Source organism: Serinus canaria, chromosome 2 (genome assembly GCF_022539315.1).
Source record: "Serinus canaria isolate serCan28SL12 chromosome 2, serCan2020, whole genome shotgun sequence".
Lineage (NCBI taxonomy): Eukaryota > Metazoa > Chordata > Aves > Passeriformes > Fringillidae > Serinus > Serinus canaria.
The window spans coordinates 87,649,216-87,665,341 of record NC_066315.1 but is presented as its reverse complement, the minus strand read 5'-3'; the positions used below and the strand labels follow the sequence as shown (position 1 = coordinate 87,665,341).

Below are 16,126 nucleotides of genomic sequence, written 5' to 3'. Positions count from 1 at the left end.
TGGTTTCAGCTGTGGATGAGTAGGAAATTAACTGAGCATTAAAACAGTTCATCTGTTTTAGTCCAGTTGCCTTCATCTTTAGAGGTATCTTGTAAGAAGCTAAAGGCAGTGCATTTAGTTAAAATGCAGGATCTTGAACATTCAAATCCAAACCAGCGCACCCCATTGTTATTAGGAGATGGCAGGAATAAACACCAGATCGCTTATCGCTCTGTTCTCCTTGCATAACTTGCTGAAAGGGAAACATGGGCCAGCCAGGGGGTGTGTGCATTGCTGGGGAAGTGGCAGCATCCATCCCTCTTGGTTGTGTTTTGTTTAGGAGTTGGTGCTCTTTTTCTTGGAGGAATCTCACAGATCTCCAAACAGTTTTATCCAAGTTTTTTACAGCTTACTGCATACAACTGTACCTTTCTTCAGCATTTGAAACAAAGCTTTTAGAGAGCTTTGTGAAGATGATGGGAGTGTCTTTGTCCCTTGTGACCATTGATGTGCGTGTGCTGTCACGTCAGGAGGGCAAGAAATCATCCTGCTTTTTAGCAATGAAAGTAGCATGGCTATAAGAGAGAAGTATCCTAACCTCATTCAGTATTCAAGGTAATTTATGAAGGGGAATAAACTCCTGTATCTTAGAAAAACATAGGGATAAAAAGTTTGTGATCTTAACTATGTCTTCAGTTTTAGAAAACAATTTTATGTACTGATGAGCTATTCAGATAGATTATTAACCAGAGGAAATGATTGTTTTTAAAAATATGTACTTAAATTTCTTTCTCACTTCTTAACTTCCTTGAATTCTGTTTCATAACAATAAAGAGGAAAGTAATCCTAATAACTAGCTATGTCAATAAGCACTATTAAAAATGAAATTTTAATTGGAATTAGGAAGACTATTTTAATTCTCTCATCTGCAGGACTTGCAGAAAACTGAAATATCGGAGTTAGGGAGGAAGACATTTATAATCCTTATTTACTCATATAATAATGGAAAGCTGTCCAGAACTGTGGAATTTCATGCCACCACAAAGTAGTTGAGATTCCAGAGCTCGGTGGTTTTTGAGCTGGTAAGTGACTTCCAGGGGCAGAATATGTGTGTGTCTGCATGTTTGAAATGGAGTTCCAGGGAGCAGCTCACCATAGCTACAGCTGCTGGTAGTGAGCTCTCCTCTGGCAAGGCAGGCAGTCACCAGTGGCAATTGTTGTGCTAACTTCTCTCCTGCCCTGAAGAAATAAGCTGTTGCTGTCATGGCTTAGATGTGGAACAAGGTCTGTATTTGGTACAGAGGAGCCCAAAAGTGACCATACAAAACCAACAAACCCAAACAGCAAACCAATGTTCTCATTTGCTAACATGATTGTTCTTCCTCTACTACAGCATTTAATTTTAAAATTTGCTTCAAATTGCAAATAGTGATTGAAAAGAACATTGACGTTAGCTTTGGCTAGGCCCCCTGCCAATAAATTCAATTTGAAGAGAGACAAATTTTGCTTATTACATTCCACTGTAATTAGATTCTCTGCATTTTATCATCTTAAAAACACTGAGCTAGAAATTAGAAAAGCCATATTACTAAAATATTTTCAGCACTTTTAATAATTTTTTTCTTATAATCCGTCAAGTTTGCCCTAGAAAATCAGACATTCAGCATGCATGAATCATGCTGTAGGTGTCATTAGAAACCACAGTGTGAGTATGTAATGCTACAGAAATTCCCTTTTGTTAGGTACCATCAAATGACTTTGACTCTTTAATTTCAGTTACTGTCATAAGACACATTGCCAGTCTGTAGGGGGACAGGACACATGCACTGATGCAGAAACTGATTTAATCAACAGTACTGCATTCCTTCCTGGAACCAAGGAATTAAGTACACTTCAGTGCCAAGAAGGGCAGTGTGTACTTACATCCCTAGAAAGTGTTGCTTGGGCCAAGAGATGGAAATTTCAGGTGTGAAGCAGTTTTTCAGTATCTGCCTTCATTTAATCTTCTGTTCATCAGTTCATTAGAATTATCCTGGCCCGATTGCTGGGAAAACAAATGCGAGCAGTTCCTTTGTGCAGACATCTAAACCAGGTCTTTCTTCCAAAAATACAGTGGAGGCACTAATGCCTTGCACCATTGGTGGCTGCAGAAGTTACAGGGGATAGAAGAGATCTCTGTTCAAATCCCTCCTTTTGATGCTGTCCTTTGAATACTCACTTTGTGTCACCCAGTTGAGCAGCCTGACAATGACTGTCTTCCCTGCCGAAGCTGTGCCACTGTTGAGCCACTGGATCAGTGAGCACTGTGACTTTTAGATAATCATGACACTCACTCCAGAAGGGGAAGGTCCTGTCCCAAGAATACAAACAGTGCTGAAATACATTCAGCTGGTATTAAGGCTGTGGAAGAAATTGGATTTTCAGACTGTCTTGTGAAACCTGACAAACAGCACCTTGCCTGTGCAGCCTTCCGAGGCTGAGGCACTTCCCAGGTGCCTCTGTTCATGGCACCAGTGAGACTGTGCTGCTTCCTAGGACTGCCCCAAATGTGAACCTTGGGGTCCACAGATGCCCTCTGGCTATGCCTGAGAACAGAAACCACTCGGTATTAGCAGAGGACTAACTTTGTTTATTTTCCTTCTGGTTTCAGCTAGCATTCATGCTGTCAGTGTTTTTTCACTTGAGAAACACAACAGAGCTGCTTGAATTCATTTGAGATGTTTCCAGAAACCTAATTCCAATTTGATGACGCAAAAGCTGTGGAATTTGTGCTGTCTTTCATCTGGAAACTCACATTTGTGTGGGCAGTGACCTTTTCACAGCGAGTACATACTTCCTCTTATCTACCTTTGGCCATGAGTGGTTTACTTCTCTATTTCTACTTTTCTTACTATTATTCTTTACCCTTTTTCCCTCTTTTTCTTTACCATCTTGTCTTTGGTTTGCTTGTTTTATATATTGAAGATATTAGGAGCTTTTTCTTGCCATTCAGAAATGTTTTCCAACTAACCTAATGAAATTAAAACAAGCTTAGATTTTATCACATTTCTGCCTGTATTTTTGCAAAAACCCTCTCAGAATGCTTCCTTCGTAGTATACGTGTCTTTATTTCACCTCTCCTCATTCCTCACACAAACATGCCCCTGCACTAGTTTGTTTAAATCTTTCAATTCTGCAAGCCACATGTGAATTATTAATGTGAGAGATACTATATACCCCAGAGCTGCTGCTGCCCTTTGCCTGGCAGCTTTACTGGGAGAGCAAAGCTTTGACCTACTTAGTGTTGAGCTGCAATAATATATATATATTTTCATTTACAGTAGCCAGGCTAGCCATAGAAATAGCTTTTGCTGTTGAAGAAATGAAGACTTATGGAGATCTCTGCTGTGAAAGCAGCTTCAACTCTCCTTTCAAGAATGAGAAGTTAAATACATTTTAAGTAATAAAAATGTATTTTAAGTAATAATAACAGTGAACTTTATCAAATTAGTATTACAGCCTATAGTTTTTCTCAGAGTTGGAATAGCTAATTGTCAACATTGGTCTCCTGGGTGCTGGGGTGCAGTGAGCTGTTCTGTAAGGGTGCCCCTTGGCACCCTCCAGCATCAGGGGTTGTTCTGTAGCTGCATCTGTATTGAGAAAGCTGTTGATTTCTACAGGTCTCAAGTCTGCATGCATGTCCTGGTCATGCCCTGGTTCTGGGCACTGGAGAGCTGTCCGTACCCTGGAGACCACGGAGAATAACGGGGGCAGGGAGGGGAAGCAGGACCCCAAGCTCAGTGCCTGAAGGCAGGTAGAGACCTTTAACAGAGTAGGGAGATGGAGGTTGTACAGTTTTGTGTCATTAAGAATGCTGCTCTTGCACTGCCACAAAAGCTGCTTTCTCATGAGGCCAGAGCAGTACTTGTGACAGTACTGCCAGTGCCCTAAGAGCAGAGGTGGCCAGAGCACCGCCAGGGATGCTGCAAGGCAGCAACAGCTTGGGGCCAGCCCCTTCCTTTTGCTTGTGTGTGAAGAGAGAATCAGGGCTGTGACTGCAGTGCTTCAGCAGATCCAAAGGAGGGTTTGAACGGCTGGAGCAGAGTGTCAGGGCAGCAGGAGACAGCTCCTGGGCCTGCTCAGCTCTCCATTCCCTATCCTACTGCACATTACTGTGCTCCTCCCAGCGGCTGGGCTGGCTCCTGGCAGGGTGGAAGGTGCTGACTGGAAGCCTCGCCACTGGGCAGTGCTGCTGGGAATGTATTACGAAGGGCCTCAGTAATACAGTACTCAGCATCCAAGCTGATTCTTTTGTTCCTGTTTTCCTTTTCCCAGTATCTGGTCTATAGCTCAGTCTGGGAAAAGACCAGAGATACTAATCAGTGGCTGCTTGTAACATGAAGCCAAATTTGTCTTTTCTGTGCAGTGTGAGAAGTTCTCAATGAGCAGCTTTGTTAAAAACCGAACCAAGTTTTGTAGAAATACTGCTGACTCTACTAATTGCACAATCTGGCTCCCTCTAGTCCTGAAGAGACTCATCATGCCTGACAATGGGCTAACATCCTTACTAAGGTTTCCAGTCTTGCACAGATGTTACACTGTTTCCCAATGAGCACTGGGACCTTAAGCGTGATGATATGAAACCTTTAATCATTAATTGAAAACAAGCAATTTGTCTGTGACCTTAGTTTGACAATCCATAAAATAATGCTTCTTCAATGACAAGTTAGCAACTCGGTTACAAAGAACAAAGTTTAAACAACACAACAGTTGTATGCACAAAGCTACCACGTCTTTTTTGTTTGTTTTTTAATCAGGAAAAAAATTTATTTATAAAAACGTCTCATTTAACTTACTGTTGAGTCTCTAGCTGAATAATACAGTGGTTTAGAACACTAACGGCCCATGCTTTTATACAGATTAGCCAAAGCATGAACATCAATGAAAATCAACCCCCGAAAATAACTTGTCTCTGCTGTATGTTATGAGCCACAACAGTGTTAAAACTGGAACAGTAATGAAAGCAACACAAGAGTTAGGAAGCACAGTTGCTTAAAGAGTAAAGGAAGTGTTTTCTTTTGATGTCTCAGAATAATAAGAAAGTTAGAAATGGCAGAAAATCCTCTGTAGATTAGTCCATAGAAAGCATTGTCTCATGGGGCTTTGGAAAAGTCCTGTCTGGTGGCTAATGCACTAGGGCATGATGAGATACATTACAGAGCCCCCAGGCCAGTAACTTCTGAAGACAGCCTAAAATGTAGGAACAAAAACGAGGAAAAGAAAAGGAAAAAAAAAGGCAAAAAAAAAGAAGAAAAAAAATCTTCTCACTATTAAAAAAATACCACTTGAGTACAACCAGCATAGAACAGCATTTCAGTGCAGGCAAGTTTTCTCACACAGAGGTTGGTGGATTTTTTTTTTCTTAAATGTCAATTATTGAAACAGTTACAATAATCCAGAACAATTTTACAGCAGTTTTCTAGAGCTTTTAAATAGCTGTGGTACCTTGACATTATTCCCAGTTTTTCCTTCATTATATGCACCCAGAAAAAAGAGAAGAGAAAAAAAAAAGAAGCCACAAACGAACAAAAAAACCCCACAAAACCAAAAAAACCTCAACACAACCAACCAAAAACCCCATTTGGATAAGTGCAAATTGTAACAATGGCAGTTCTACAAATGGTTACAGTGACAAAACTTAGTGCAAAGGTGCTAAGGTGAAGAAAAGCCCACAGAATACAGAAATGACACAAAATACTGAGATAGTACTTAGCCCTATACAATAACACACTTTGAAATACCATGTTTTAAAAAGTATTGCATTTGCATTGTGTTTTTAGTTTATATTAAAATGCACTGAATACAGTTCAATTGTTAAAGCTTTGTGTCCAAGGAGTGCAGAGTGGATGAACATGGCAGGCTAATGGGATTCTGGATTTGGAAGTGGTGAGGAAAACAATATTGCATTACTGAGTTATGCAACAGAAATTAAAAAGAAGGTGGATGGACAAACATAAAATGCAGTTAAGAACTAGTTCCAACAGCTGGCAACCAGCCACTCCATTCCTCAGCTCTCTTGGCTTTGGCTGCCATTACCTGTCTCGTTTTAGTTAATCTGAACATCCTGAAGTGCTTGGTAAAGCGATGGGATCTGTCCAGGCAGCAGCCTTTGAATGACCTCTAAAATGCTACGTTTTTCATGATTACCATACAACCTGACGGCATGATTAGTGGGGAGTTAAACAGGGATGTATTTTGTAGAGAAACCTAACAAAAAATGGTCATTTTGGCCGAATAAAACATACACAAGAGGAAATACAAGATAGTGACAGCATCTGGCTTGTACTTGCTCTGAAGTACTTACAGGAATAAGTACTGTGTCAGTATATGTAAAACATCTGAGTGCAAAAGGGGAGCCTGCTCTCTCTCTCTCCCTCCCTAAAGCAGAGTTCTTAAAATGATGTTTTTCCAAAGTGGAGAAAAATGGTTGCACCCTCTAAAGGAATCATCTGGAAAGGCACAGGTACCTGGTATTTTTTCCTTACTGTTTTACAGTAATTTTAATTTAGCAGTTTTTCTCAGACCAGAAAGCTTCATTTGTTGTATGCACAAGTACCTGAAGTTGGTACTTCCTAACCACCATCTCCTGCTTGTAGGCGGATTTTGGGATGGGGGATGGGGGTCTCCAGGCCTTTTGGGAGCAGCAGAATGACTGAGGGGGCCAGCAGCACTTCACAGGGCATTGCAGTGGCACTGATCATCAGAAGTGCCAGATTTGCATGTTCTAGCAATAGAAAAAATGCATCAGAGATGCCAGTTTGCCATAAGGAATTGTTCTGCATTTGGAGGGATCCCTGCAATTGGATCTAAGTGTATTTTTATGCCGGGCAGCATTGCCAGAGCAGGGTCGGCTGTCCCCATTTGGCCTCATTTAGGTTTTTTCCCTTCTCTTCACTCTATCTCCCTTGCTGGGCTGGGGGCAGCCCTGCCTTGCTGTGGGGCTGCCGAGGGCCAGCCCTGGGCGCAGCCCCGTCGGAAGGACGGTGTCCGGGGAGAAGGAGCCCGGGCTGGCACCTGCTGGCTGTTGGAACTAGTTGGTAGGTGGTGCCTGGTGTTAGGTGTTATGGAGAGCGGAAGACGACTTGAGTCGGCAACAGTTAACAACACTAGCAATTGAACAGAAAATAAAAGATGCCGTATTGTTTCCTTGATAACTAGGATCTACCACAGACTTGGCAGAGCTGGCAAAGCTTGCATTGTGTCTCATCCCTTCAATATGGAGCAAACTTCTGGCGGTCAGATTTCTTAACCCCGCTCGTCGAAGGAATTTTGGCAGTGTAAGCGGACAAACTCCCCGTGGCCCCCGCGGCGGCCGCGGCATTTAGTGCCAGGAGTGGGACAGTTTTCATGCCAAGCAGACTGGAGACAGGAACGGCATAGTGGGTGGTTGGCAGAGTTGGTAGGGGAGGGGGGGTACTGACGGTAGCGGCGGAGGCGGCCGCCAGCACGGCCATGGAGGTGGGGGTGGAGGTAGGGGTGGCAGACTGAGAGAGGTTCATGTTGAGGTCAACAGGGGTCGTGACGGAAGCGGTCTGGGTGCTGACTTTAGCCATCTCTAAGCTGCAAACGAAGAGAGGAAGAGGAACAAACAGGTTGGGAGGGTTCAGCCAGGGCGGTGGGGCCGGGAGAAGGGAGGAGGAGGAGGAGGAGGAGGGGAGGAGGGAAGGAAGGAAGGACAGCAACCACGAAAGGGCAGGATCCAGGATTAGATCGGTGGACGAGGGGGACAGACGAGTGGGAGGGAGAAGGAGGAGAGAGAGAAAAAAAGGGAAAATGAGGGTCAAAGGAGGAACATGTTATGTGTTAAAGAAGAGAAATAACAAAAGGGTTTTCCATGATTTGATGGGGAAAACATTACTGAGACTCTAAAGTTCTTTCAGAACAGAAAAAAAAAAGAAAAAGGAAGAGGGTTTGGGGGTGTTGCTAGTTCATTTTACATATGAAAAAAAGAAATCTAAAGAATGCAGGTAATGGTAAAAAGATGGAAAAAATGAAACTTAAAAGAAAACTTAAAATAACTATGAAGTTTACTCCCCAGCACTGGTATGGTGAATTTTGCTTTTCAAAATTAGGGTATTTTTGAAAGGGGGACGCGGGGGGTTTTGGTAATTTTTTTCAATTTGTCAGTTTTGTGACACAATTAGTACCCTTAATCATTTTGCTAGGATGAGAGGAGACTGAGCAACAATGTGCTGCTTCCATTTAAGGCGTAAAGTTTTGGTTGTTTTGGTTTTTTGTTTTTTAAGTGAGTTAGTTTTTCATTTAATTCAGTGTGAGGTCAATGTGCATTTTTCATATAAAACAAACCAGATTAGCCAGTGTGTTCACTTCACTTTATACTTTCCCCAGACTTTTTTTTTTTTTTCAAATATCACAACAAAATATTTATGCAATCTAATTATAAGTAAATTAGTAAAAAGGAACACTGAAGAACACCCCGGCTCGCACAGCAGTGGTATCCTTTCTGAGCCTGCACAGTGGTTACAGTGAACATGACAAAGCTTTCCAGCTGACACACAAGGTACCACATGGATACAACAGACACATCCTCAGACAGACCCCACCAGCACCAGACACTTCCAGACTGACCTGACCTCCGAGCCCAGGGCAGTGATGGGCTTGGGAGGGTGTAGGAATCAAACCACCTTCACTTTAATCTAACTCCACCCATCAGCAGGCAAGATGAGTTTGGCCCATATACTTCTGCTTTTCTGTTACATTTTCAGACATTAAAATACAATAATTCCAAGGACACACAATTTTCTTTGTGTGCCAGAATGTTTGCCTAAATACTCCCTTTGCCCATTTGCTTGTTGCAGCTTGTGCACTGGCTTTTGGGTTGGCAAAGAACACAAATACTAATATCAGGATGCTTTTTGCAGGTGACCAGCTGGGAGCTATGGCAGCCTAGCATAGAAATAGGACTATGGGTTACAAAACCTTTGCTGACTTCGGTTGCATGTGTATTCCTAGTCAATTTGGGCTTTTTGGCAATTACTAACTTGTCAGGCTCCTGGGCTTTCTCCTGAGGTGAGCTGAGGAGCTGTAGCAGCTCTTTGCTTCCAGACCGAAGTGCCAGCAAGCTGCTGGCTGGCCATGCAGAGGACTTAGTGCTTTCTTCCCACACCCCATCAGGCTCAGAGAGCAGCTGTAGCCACACTGCAGGCTGGGAAGGAAACATGGTCACCCCCCACAGGGCTTGGAAAAGCATCTCTTTTTCTCACGTTAGACACAGTTTGGAGAGTAACAGCCCCATGTCCATCCACTGCCAGAGAAAGGCAATGACCAGCACACTGCCTGCCTCATGCAAGGATGCAAGGATCTACCAGGATACACAGGCAATGGGGACACTGGACTAGAGCTTCCCAAAGCACTGCTGCGGATGGCGAGTCTGAAGGACACCTGAAGTGGGTCTGAGGTGGGGAGAGGAGTGTGGAGGAGAGAGAGCAATGTTTGAGCACCGAGCTCCTCTCTTCTCCACAAAGAAAAGAGGGCTCTTGGAGCATAAACACCTCAGCAGCTTTGCTGGGAAACTGGAAGGAGCACATCTTCTGTGAAGAGCTGGGAGGGAAGGCGGGCGAGTGCATGAAATTTCAGACTCCTTTGAGGGAGGGGAAGTTTTGATTTTCCTACCCCAAAGTCTTTATCTGTCCCCATGGATGAGAAACTCAACTTTTCTAAGCAGAGGAAAGCGCACCCTTGTGCTGCTCGCCATCTACTCACACAGAGGGGTTTATGTCAAGACCTCTGAATCAGAGACTCCAATTCCACTGTACATCCTCAACTTGGGGATGTAGGAACTACATGTGATACCTTAGTATGTTTTGAAAACCTCAGTTTATACAGTTGGATTTTTTAGTATTACTCAGTATTATTTTGGGATGGAGGTCCATCGAAAGGTACTGCAGGACTCAGTGTTTCAGTGACTCCAAATCTGCCTACTGTGCATTTAAGAAAAAACCAAAAAAATCCTTACTGATATGGAAGGGGGGGGGGCTGTTTGAGCCTAAGCTTTTTCCTGCACCAGCAGGGAGAACAGATCCCACAGGCCAAAATGCTAGTGTTGGTAGCAGCCATTCCACCTCCCTGTCTCTGGTTCACTCTCATAGGTACGGCTGTAGCAGTAATTTGCCCTCTTTCCCATTCATATAAACTAGTGGCAACTGATAAGGTGGGAGTTCATCAGGTAAGCTATCAGCTGTCCCATAGCATGGCAGTTTCCCAAACCAACTGTGGATGCAACAACGTTGCATGTGAAAGGAGGTGAGGCAGCCTTCATCTAAAATTTCAGAGTGACAATTTTACACTGTCACTGCAGGCCTGCACCTTCTGAACATATACACTGAAGGCCACATCCTCCATTACCTGAAACTAATGAAGAGAAGAGAGCAGGTGTGGCTTTGGCAGTCCTTTTGGGTCTGTGAATCAACTTTTCATAAAAAAATACCTTCAGGAAACTGCCCTTCAACAAGGAGCAAGTGCTGCTGGCTAAATTCATTTATAATACAAAATCAGATATTACACAGAAAAACTAAACTGCAGTTCAATCTTAATAAAAGCAAGAAGATGGAATTGGGTAATGAAAATCTTGTTACTACAGTGGAGACCAGTTAAAGAGACAGAAGGCTTTACAGAAAAAAGACATTTCAACTGCAAACAAGCTAAGACACGCTCCATTCGTACAGAGGCCAGCGCTCGGGTAAGCAATACAGAATCAAACCAATACTTTGTAAGATTTAGATCTCTGTCTTGATATGATATCAATATATTTATATATCTATAATTTAGAATATACTATGTACATATCCAACACCAGATTGCAATAAAAGTCTTAAAGCAAGCTGAAAAATTATCCTATAGACAGCAACTTTGGTTGGAGGATAGCTTAAAGATACACACAATATGTTTCAGGAACACTGTGGATAGATAATTTTGTTTTTTTACATCTTATGTTGCTGAAAGACATGGGTTTATGCAGAAATACTGGCCCTGGAAACCGATTCCCGTGAACAATAGATCATGTAGGGGAGAAAAAGATCTACGTTATGCTGAATGCTTATATGGCTGTTATTTCTTGTAATTATTATTTTCATATACCACACCACACTTTGGGCAGTGTGGGTGCTGTACTCATCTCTTCCCCAAAGCTGTTTTATGCCACTGTCTTTAAGAGAGTCAGCATCACCTGTGGCAGGTTTAGGAGATGGCTCCCAGCACACAGAGGCAGGAGCAGCAGCAGCAGCAGCAGCCTGGCTCTGCACCTCTGTCCTCCCCCAGCACCTAAACCTCACTTAGAGCAAACCTCCCGCCTGCCTCACAGCTTCTCAATCCTTCCCCAGTGTGACCTGGGGGTACTCGCACTGCTGCTGTGGTGGCACCTGGCTGGACGGCAATGTCTCATGTGAAAGGAGACCTCAGGAACAGTGTTGCTTTTTAAAATGAAAAAGCCACCTTAATTGCCTATGTTACCTTACAGCTTAATTTAGAACACAATACTTAAAGAGTCTTCATTTACAAATGGAATCACTTCATCTAAATACAGTTCCAACACATGGTACATAATAATATATGATGGTTTATTGTAGATGATAGTAACAAATGACTTCTATCTAGAAATTTAACAGGAACAAAATACTTTGTTTCTGGTTTCACAGGGTATAGATAGAGATCCGTGGTATATAACTGCTGAGGAGTTTTCTTCTTTGCGAAAGTATGTTAAAAGACCTCACATAGATCCCATTCCACCACAAGAACCATTAAACGGTCATCAACAGAAATGTGAGAGTTCACAGATTTTTCTAAAGTGAGTCAAACAGTTTTGTTCACTAGAGTTTCTGTCTCTGGTGAGCAGCTCACTGCAACTCCATTAATAAGTACATTATTTTGTTTGCATGCTTTAGCTGTCTTCAAGATCCTAAATTGTTATCTTCTGAGATCCAGATGCATGCCATATGGTGTTTGTGCAACTAAAAATGAAGGGGTCTATTCTCGTCTCGATGTGTGGGGAATCCCTGAACACCAAGAGAAGAACATATCCTTAAGGGTTAAAGGAGGGAACACATTTTTATTTGATTACAGGGCTTACGGAAGTGACTTATATTTGCTACAAAGAATATAAATCAAAAGAGCTGTAGGTTGTTTTAAGATTCTGGAAGTGGTTTATCTGAGTTTTCACAGTGCCACCCCTACATGTATCTTTCCCTAGGAAGCTGCTTTCATTCTAAATTATGAAAAGCAGTGTTTTTGTCTACTATAACACAGAGCTGCACAAACATCCCATTCCTCCACTCCAACCATTGTAGTGGTGCTCTACAAAACTGGGATGGAGAGGAGGCTGGGAGCCATAGACCTGCTGTGACTGTAGCTCCCACATAAATCACATACTTTGTACTACCTTAAGAGCAAACATTGGTAAACACAAAGCTTGATTCATATCACAGTAATTTTGTGGGGGGGAAAAAAGAAAATAAAAGAAAAAAAAGTCATAAAAAACATAGCTATTCCCCTCCCCCACCATCTATTGCTTCAGTCCAGCATTTACAAGGAGATATATGAGACAGCACTATATCCATTGCACTTTCTTCTCCTCATAATTGCAAATAAAAGTGGGATCAATTTTAATATTTTTCTAAATAATCATATAAAAACTGTTGAGAGACCTAAGCCATCACCATGGCTTAAGTAAACAGCCAGTGCTTTCATTAATTCTGGGAGCAGGAAGTGGAGAAGCAAATAGTCTCACCCTGTCTCATTAGGGAATGCTTCTTACAGATTTGTGGTGCTGTCTCTGAAGAAGTAAATCCTGTGCCTCTTCAGCAACCTAATGTCAGTTTATCAGCTCTGAATGGCAATTTCCACTTGGTAAATTAAATCTGTTTTGCAATCCGTTTCACTATATTTGCCATTCAGGATAGTAAAATGGGTCTGTGAAAAGTGTTTTTCCTCTAAACGATTTATGGTTTTCATTTAATTTAATTCATCCACTGATATTTTAGGTGGATGCTACTATGAGTATTCAGATTTTGCAGCTTTTTCATTCAACATGTAGCTGGAATTGCACTGGATTAAGCTCCTTTTCATGTAAGCCAACAGCAAACCCAGGTTCTAAAGATACAGGCTTTACAAACCATTAAGAATCGAGTAATACTACGCAAAATGGACACTGCAAAGCAACTTTCTGGATCTACCCAGGACAGACATTTGCTGGAGAGCAGACAGAGCAATCTCGCAGAAGCATGATCACTTACAAAGCCAACTTACCTTGCATTAATGAGGTACTGTGCTAAGCTGATGTTTGCAGGGGATCCTGTGATTGTAACTTGTCGTTCTGCGGAGCCTTCTGTGGCATTAGCAATCTTGATCTGCGCTCCTGACATCTGCCTGATTTCATTTATCTTACTGCCTTGTCTGCCAATAATGCAGCCTATTAACTGGAGCGGGACAAAGACTGAGATTAGTGCCACAGACACAAGCAAAAACCACTTAACTGCAATCTGTAGTATTGCTAAAAAGATGGTTATGAGCAGCTCAGTAGCAAAACAAAAAGATTCCTGCTCTGCTGTTTGGAAGGAATCTCTAGTGCAGTCTAGTGTCTCTATGGTCATATGCCTCTAGATCCAGTTTTGCTGCTACTTGGTTAAGTCAGTATCTTATTTCTGGTGTTTCACCATCTCCATGGCAGAAAATGACAGTGTGCTGTGATGTTGAGAAAACCAAACCATTTGCCAGTGGCAGCAGCAAGCCAAGAGCAGCAGCTGGAAGTCAGGCTGACCATCCACAATTGCTGTGTGTGGCTCTGCACCTTTCCAGAGTGCTGACAGCCCTACACCTCCCTGGGTACATGTGGTTCTTGCTTGGAGAGGTACTGTGCATTAAAGTCAGTGGGATTTACAGCTCTCTGACTGCAGGCAGAAGCAGGCATAGGAAGATACTGAAATTTGTCTGCCTTCCTTTATAGAAACTTACCAAAACTGTTATTTTGTGAATAGAACAGAGCTGCGCTCTGTGTATGCGTGCATGTGTGTCCCAGGGTGCTTCTCCTGCAGCATGGAGAGCCCCCAGGAGAAAGTGGGCACAGAGCCAGCAGCTGAGGCTGAGATGTTTTGGTTTCTGTAAGGGTGAGGAGGGGGGGGGTTTGTTCTGTGTTAAGGAAGGATGGGTGCTGAGAAGCTCAGCCATGGCCAGAATGAGTAGAAAACAGAAACTTTGTCCTACAGGTCTGTTGATGCTGGGATAATGTTGCCAGTTTTGCAGAAGGCTATGCCAAGATACAGAGACTGCCCTTCCCTTCCCACTCTTCCTGCTCCTTCAGGCCCTGAGGTTACCCTTTGTGGTACTGTAGTACTTGGAGTAACTGGTCAGAAACAGATTCACGTTGTCCACACGTTTTATCAACAGAAGAAAAACCTCCCAACGCAATCCTTGCTTCACACTCAGGGACAAACAGAAAGCCAAAGTGGATACCCAGGTAGCTGAAACAAAGACCAAAGTTTTGACGAGCACAAGAGGAGCAACCACGAGGGGGGAAAAATGGGGTGGCAGGAAACGCACACAGGATTTCCCATCCTGTTACAGCAGGAGGGCCTTGCTGAGCTCCCTGTCCTTATCCCAGGGAATCTCTCTGAGTGTGTGACTACATGCCAGTGCAAAGGACTGGTGTGTGCTTCACCAGGAAGCCTCTGGTGTGCACACCAATGTGCCTGCACTGGCTACCTGTGGGCAGCATAGGGATCCCTGAGTCTCTGCTTCTGATGCCCCAGTCTCACTGGGCTCCATGGTCTTCAGGGAGTGAAGCTGGTGCAAGAGAGGAGAGCACCAGAGCAGGCACCTGCTGAGGTCACTCAGCAAGCTGCCACTTGTAGGTGCTGTGGGTCATCAGTGAGGCCCAGCTTGTCACCCAGATGGGTCAGTGCAAAGAACGTGCCATCTCCTAGCTGAGTTTGAGTTAGGTAGTGAGGATTCAGTCCACACTGGTCAAGGACACTGGTGATGGTGGTGTCTGGAAAAGAGGTTTGGTAGCCTTTGGCCTGAAGCTCTCCAAAGTCACCCTTCATTGCTGTGACAACAGGATGCTTGGACACTCTCTTTAAGCTGTGACACGGCCTGCGGCTCATGCAGAACACACAACTCCATCTGCCATGCAGGAAGGATGGTAGTGCTGAGGGCTTCAGCTCTCTCTGGGATGCCTTTCTCATTACATGTTACTTACACTGAAATTTGAGCAGTATCTGAGTATTCAAGAGCTGATGTGTTCTAGAAGAAGTTCAAGGGAGATTTAGTTATGGGCATTTCATTTTACATAAAGAGCCCTGCCTGAGATGCCTTGCTCTGAGATGGAATCATGTCAAACTGCATCCAAACAACTCTGGCCCATTTGGGAGAGGAGCCAAACCTACCACAGACTGTACCAAGCCTGCTATACACTGTAGTCTAATACTGTACTTACTAATAAATATAATCATCAGTGGCACAGGGTCCTGTTGAAGGCCTGTCACTAGCAGTGTCCCCCAGGGTTCAATACTGGACACAGTGTTAACTTGTTCATCAATGACTCAGAGCAAGGGGCAGAGTTCTGCTCAGCAAGTGTCCTGATGACACAAAGCTGGGAGGAGAGGGTGATACACCAGAGGGCTGTGCAGCCCTTCAGAGGCACTTTGACAGGGTGGAGATGGGCAGAGGGGAACTGTCTGAAATTCAACAAATGTGGGAGCTGACCTGCTGGAAAGCAGCTCTGTGGTGAAGGACCTGGGGGTCTTGGGGGACAACAAGCTGTCCATGACCCAGCAGTGTACCCTTGGGGCCGAGAAGGACAATGAGATCCTGGGGAGCATTAGGAATAAATAACACTGCCCAGATCAAGTGAAGCCATCCTGCCCCTCTACTCAGTCCCAGTGAGGCCACGTCTGGAGTGCTGTGTCCAGTTCTGGGCTACTCTGGACAAGAGAGACACGGAGCTACTGGAGCAGGTCCAGTGAAGGGCCACAAAGATGAGTAAAAGACTGAAGCACCTCTCTTATGAGGAAAGGGTGAGGGAACTCAGCCTGTTCAGCCTTGAGAAGAGACAACTTAGAGGAGACGTCATGAATATCAGAATCTGAAGGGAGGGTGC

The 16,126-nt window shown here is 43.6% G+C and overlaps 2 protein-coding genes across 9 annotated transcripts in view; one reads left to right on the top strand and one right to left on the bottom strand.

Annotated features, from left to right (window-relative positions):
* Window positions 1–16,126, top strand: part of CHMP5 (charged multivesicular body protein 5) — a 905,521-nt gene that overhangs the window by 39,411 nt on the left and 849,984 nt on the right. The gene's annotated exons all lie outside the window — the stretch shown is intronic.
* Window positions 1–16,126, bottom strand: part of LOC103825739 (poly(rC)-binding protein 3-like) — a 138,076-nt gene that overhangs the window by 5,319 nt on the left and 116,631 nt on the right. For 4 of the 7 annotated variants that reach the window (XM_030237876.2, XM_050971837.1, XM_018907620.3 and 1 more), the window contains 2 exons: window positions 13,279–13,448; window positions 2,359–7,578 (listed from right to left, as the gene is read on the bottom strand). In XM_030237876.2, coding sequence (XP_030093736.1) covers window positions 7,230–7,578; window positions 13,279–13,448 — 519 coding nt within the window. In that variant the 3' untranslated portion in view covers window positions 2,359–7,229. Of the gene's footprint in view, window positions 1–2,197; window positions 2,330–2,358; window positions 7,579–11,917; window positions 12,030–13,278; window positions 13,449–16,126 lie in introns of those variants that run through there. The other 3 variants (XM_050971838.1, XM_030237982.2, XM_030238035.2) reach the window with 3 other exon arrangements.